Raw genomic sequence first — 5,992 nt, forward strand, 5'->3', positions numbered from 1 at the left:
CATGTAATAGAGATTGATAAAATTAATTAATCCAAAAATAGAGTATACAGTATATTTTTTTAATTTAAAAAATTAGAGTAAAACAATAAAATTTATTGCCAATCATTGCTTTGCTATATTGGTATTGTTTATGGCTTGGGTACATATATTTTATCTTCTACTCCCCCGTCCCACTTTAGGAGTCCCGGTTGAATTTGGCACGAGTTTTAAGAAATGTAAAGAAAAGTTGGTGAAAAAAAATAGTAGAATGTGTGTCCTACTTTTTTATATTAGTTTTATAATAAAATGTGAGTGAGAAAATGTTAGTGGAATGTGAGGCCTAACACTATTTATGGAATATTTCAACTGGGACTCCTAAAGTGGGACACCCAAAAATAGTAAACCGGGACTCCTAAAGTGGGACGGAGGGAATATTTTGCAATTATTGAAACTTTATCTCTTCATTTAGTGATGAAGTAATGTCCACGAAGCCACGAATTAACATTATAAAGTAGTGCAGTGAAGTAATTGAATTTATTGAAGAATTTCTCTCATAAAGTAGTGTAGTAATGTCATTTACAGGAAACCATAACATTATATAGTGTAGTGGGTTTGGAAAAAAGACTTCAAATTCTTAAAACATAAAGAATTTCTATCTTTAATCTTGACACATGTCTTTGGTGATCACTTTTTTTTACTGGCTAATTTCTCTTTCACATCATCTTTCTAATTAAAAGGAAGACTTATAGTCTTGCATGCTCGAAAAGTTTTCCAAGTGCAACCATTGCACGCGTTTAAATCATACTCCAATATAGTACTCCCTCCGTCTTAGATAGTTTTTCAACTTTAATCGGGCACGAGTTTTAAAAAATATAATGAAAAATTAGTTGAAAAAGTTAGTGGATGTTGACCCTACTTTTATATATTAATTTTATAATAAAATGTGAGTAGGAATGAGTCAGTGAAATATGGGATCCAATACCAAAAATAGTAAAAAGTGAAATGGGATAAACTATATGGGACATGCCGAAATAGAAAAATGGGACAAACTATCTGGATAGAGGGAGTACTGGGATAGAGGGAGTAGTATAAAATTTGTACTGTTTTGCATTTCTCTTCTGTCTCGCTGACTATATGTGTATGAACAAACAATTTAATTGTAATTTAAAAACATGTTCAATTAAATAGGGTAGTCACGTTAAAAATTAACTAAATTCCAATGCATAACCAAATAATCAGGTTAAATTTAGATACTACTACCATTTACGTCATTTTTAGATCGATTTAGTTTATAACACGGATGGTCATTTTTAGATCGTTTTGGTTCATAAAAGTTCACGCCCTTCGTATGATCTTAAATGATCTTAAAATGACTTAATTGGTAGCTATAAATGATCTCCGTTTTCAACCTCATCCTTGTATTTTTGATCTAATGGTTTGAGATTTGGTCTCTCGTTATGCGTTGCGTTTAGTTACTACTCCATCTGTCCCTAATAATTCGTTGCCATTTGGCTCGGCACGGGTTTTAAGAAATGTAATATGAAAGTGGGTTGAAAAAGTTAATGGCATTGAGTTCTATTTTTATATATTGATTTTATAATAAAATATGAGGGTGGATCTGTAAGTGGAATATGAGGTCCACTAAAAAATGGTAAAAATGGAAGGTCCCTTTGTGCTTTTGGTGCGCCGGGGTGCCCCCGATCTTATAAGTTTTTGGGAATTTGTGAGGTGTGTTGGCTTTAGCTCTTGTGCTTGTGTTTGTTTTTCTGCAAAGCTTTGTTTTTTTGTTGTACTGAACTTTAGCTCACTACCCTATTAGATAGAGCATTTCTCTTCTATATAAAAAAAAGGGACGAACCAAATTCGAAATAAGTGACAAATTATTTAGGGATGGAGGGAGTATTTTTTTTATTACTATCATGCACGATTAATGAGAAATATATATCATTTAATCATCTCCTATTATCTTCCAATTAATTATTTAGAGTTTTAGTGGCTATCCTAGTTCCTACGCTCATTTTAGGTATTTTGCCTATTTAAACCGTCACACGTCCCACAATCACAATCAATTCACTTCCATACATCAATAAAGAGAGATGATTTCTGATAAGAGAATAGCAATAAAATTTGTTGTTGTTGTTCTTCTTCTTTTATGTGTGTTTGTTTCGGGAGATGCAGAAGTGAGATGCATAAAGAGTGAGAGAGAAGCTCTTCTAAGCTTCAAGAGTGGCCTCACCGATGAGCATGGCATGCTCTCGTCGTGGCGAGGCGACGAATGCTGCAAATGGTACGGTGTCGAGTGCAGCAACACCACTGGCCATGTCATCACCCTAACATGTGATGGTTGCGGATTGCAAGGTGATATTCATTCTTCGTTGCTTGAATTGCATCACTTAAATCATCTTAAACTCAGTGGGAATGATTTTGGAGGCATTCCAATCCCAAAATTCATTGGTTCCATGAATCAATTGCATCACTTGAATCTCTCAAACTCTAGCTTTTCCAGGATTGTTCCTCCTCAGTTAGGAAACCTTACCAATCTACGCTCCCTCGTTCTCTCGTTTAACTCTTTGACTTCAATGTCTCTTTCTATACTTAAAACTTCTGTATTGAAATCACTCGAAATACTGAACTTGTCCGTGAATCAATTCAACGGATCGATGCCAGACCTGAGAGCATTTCCTTCGTTGACAGAGCTGTACCTCTTCGCAAACAACTTTACTGGCTCAATTCCTCTGAGTATTGGCCAACTCTCCGAGCTTCAAGTTCTAGATCATTCTTTCAATTCTTTGGAAGGTTTAGTCAATGAATCCCACTTTTCCAAGCTTGATAACTTAAAGTCACTAGATTTATCCTACAATCCATTATTGATCTTGGATATTGCCCCTGATTGGAGTCCTCCTTTTCAGTTGGCTAATATACATCTAGCCAGGTGCAATGTGGGTCCTACTTTTCCAAAATGGATTCATACTCAGAGGAATTTTGCATCCCTTGATTTGCATAGTGCCAATATAAGAGATGAAGCCCCGTGGTGGCTGTGGAGGACGTCTTCTTCATTGCAATTTTTATATCTCTCCGACAATGAATTAAGTGGTAGAATTCCGAAACTCTCATCCACCTCCATCGAGTATATGGATGTTAGTTACAATAATTTCTCGGGCCCTATACCACTCTTTCCTCCAAATGTTAGTGCAATTTTCTTGAATGGAAATATATTCTCCGGTTCAATTTCATCTATTTGCAAAACCAGCCACGACGAGCTTAGTTTCCTCGACCTCTCTAATAATCGATTGGGAGGACAAGTTCCCAACTGTTGGGAGAAAGTGCCAAACATGGTCCTCTTTAATGTGGCTAACAACAGTTTTTCGGGTGAAATTCCTCGCTCTTTAGGCGCTTTACATAACCTCAGTGTGTTACAAATGCGTGGTAATAGTCTATCCGGGGAATTGCCTTACAATTTAAGACTCTGCCAAGAGTTGAGAATCTTTGATATTGGAGGGAACAAGCTAACAGGAGAGATCCCCACTTGGATCGGGCAACTGTATCGGACGCAATTTCTAAAACTTCAAGGAAATAAATTGCATGGCAGTATTCCTCTCGAGATATGCAATCTTACTAATATTCAAGTTCTAGATTTCTCTATAAACAACTTGTCTTGGATAATACCCGATTGCTTCAACAATTTTACTGTCTTGTCCGGTACGGATATTCCAAATCCTTCCATTTCTGGAAATATTTTTGATCCATTAGACAATGGATTTGTATTAACAGATGGTAAATGTTATCATATTCGAGATCGTGTCGTTATTGATGCTAATAGACGTTACATCTTTGAATATTCATCGTTTCAATGGAAAGGTAGGGAATCCAAGTACTGGGAAAATCTACGTCTTCTCAAACTCATTGATTTTTCAAGCAATGGATTGACCGGGAACATTCCCAAATCCTTTTCCAATATGAGTGGAATAAGGTCCTTGAATCTATCAAGAAATAGTTTGACGGGATATATAATTCCAGATATTGGTAAAATGGAGATGCTAGATTCTCTTGATCTATCTCACAACCAACTCTCTGGCGAGATACCAACAAGTTTGGCAGCAATATACGGTCTTGGTGATCTTGATTTGTCGAACAACAAATTGTCTAGAAAAATTCCAACTGGGACTCAATTGCAGAGCTTCAATCCATCGGCTTATGCAGGGAATGATGGACTATGTGGCGACCCTCTTCCAAAGTGCCCCGGAGATAGCTTGAGGCCATCCACCACAATTCCGATGGAAAACATGAATGAGAACGACGTCAGCATGTTCTCATTCATGCAAGAAGTTGGCATAGCAATGGCTTTTGGTTTTATCTTTGGATTTTGGGGAGTCATTGGTTCATTCATATTGAAGAAATCATGGAGAATTGCATTCTTCAACTTGTTTGATGCTGCTGGAGATTGGTTCCACGTTACAATTGCTGTGTTTATATCCAAATGCAGACGAAGTTGAACACTTATTCCTGGTAATATCAACTAAATTTCAATGCCCTTAAATACATGCTTAGGTTAATTCTTGCAAATAACATAGCATTTACTCAATTTTTAATGTTCACATTACTCTTAGAATATTACAAACAACATTTCATTTCATGGATTTATAACATCCCCATTTTTTTCAGGAGTGAAACTACGCGCTTTAGCGTTCAATCAAGGTCGAAACTCATGGTCATGGCTGGTGATCTTTTCAAGTTAATGTAATTTGGATTTTTTTTTCATCTTTTTTATATGAGTGTAACGAACCCCAAGATGAGCTCAAAGAGGCGAAGAATGAAAACACTCTTTGCTTCTTATAAATTGCTCAGACTATATATTGAGAACTCATTTGATGCATAGAATATATCAAAGGCAGAATTGAATATCTATGTTACAAACTTGTAAAAAATCAGGCACTAATCTATTGTTTTTAAATATTATAGCATATATATAAATCATAAAATTTAGTTAAATAATTTTCATCAATAGTGACAAACACGGATTTTGCATGTTTTCAAGGTCTAGATTTGACTCGTTTTAAATGTCAATCATGCAAATTATGTTCTTAAATTGCATATGTTATACATTTGGTATTTTTAATGTGTTTGTTGATAAATGATAGAAAAAGATAGAAAAAAGGTGCAAAAAGGCCAAGGTGCAGCAGCCTCAGTTCAAGCCCATTCTTCCATCAGATTTGGAGTCCAGTCAGTGATTTATGCATATCATTCTCTTCCTCTTCGAAAGATCTTCACGTGGATATCTTGCACGTCTCAATCGGAGTTCTGTGGAGAAAGTTATGTCTATTCTACGAACGTTGCGCAATGCAGTCAAAGCTGACGGGAATTTAGGCGGAAATTCACGGAAGAAAAGAAATTATTATATTGTGAAACCCAATCTCTCTTATTTCTTGAAGGCCACGAAATTATCAAAAAATAAACCTTTTTCCAACCTATAAATACCTCTAACCTAATTCATAATCTTTATCTCAGAGCCTCCAATCCTTCCCCCTCTCTACACATTCATCCATCCCATATACCACACATAATCATCCATCTTCCATTGGAGCGGAGCTCTGCAGATCCAGGCAAGAGAAGAGTGAAGATTCAACCTTGGGTTTTATCAATTTCTTCCATGTCTCGTACTTTATTTGTAGTTTTTATTTGTCTATGAGTAGAACATCTTTTGTGGATTTTTTGGTGAAGATATTCAATTGATTTTCCTTGTTAGCTCTTGCAGTTATTTGATTTATCCTTGCGCCTTCTATATTTAATTGATTAGCTACCTCTTGAATACATGTTAGAGTTGATTAGAGTACTCGGGAGACGAAATAGTTGACTTGGAAAAAAGGATAATTCACACTTTAATTCAATAGAACTCGGGAGAGTTGAGGTTTTATTTGAGGTCATTGGTCTTACAATCTTTTAGGAGTTAGGTCTAAGAATTAGAAGGACTTCAATTATTACACTTAATCTACGGATTTCTCACCTCGGGAGGGGG

The 5,992-nt window shown here is 35.9% G+C and overlaps 1 protein-coding gene across 1 annotated transcript; it reads left to right on the plus strand.

The window, feature by feature from the left end:
• Positions 1-2,067: 2,067 nt before the first annotated feature.
• On the plus strand, positions 2,068-5,721 carry LOC125191613 (receptor-like protein EIX2). The gene is made up of 2 exons (XM_048089007.2): positions 2,068-4,485; positions 4,642-5,721. The coding sequence occupies exon 1, from the start codon at positions 2,076-2,078 to the stop codon at positions 4,470-4,472; it is 2,397 nt and encodes a 798-aa protein (XP_047944964.2). The 5' UTR covers positions 2,068-2,075; the 3' UTR covers positions 4,473-4,485; positions 4,642-5,721.
• Positions 5,722-5,992: the final 271 nt, after the last annotated feature.

The sequence above is a fragment of the Salvia hispanica genome, chromosome 4 (genome assembly GCF_029641045.1).
Source record: "Salvia hispanica isolate PSC_SH4W2 chromosome 4, Shi_PSC_v1, whole genome shotgun sequence".
In the NCBI taxonomy this organism is placed as follows: domain Eukaryota; kingdom Viridiplantae; phylum Streptophyta; class Magnoliopsida; order Lamiales; family Lamiaceae; genus Salvia; species Salvia hispanica.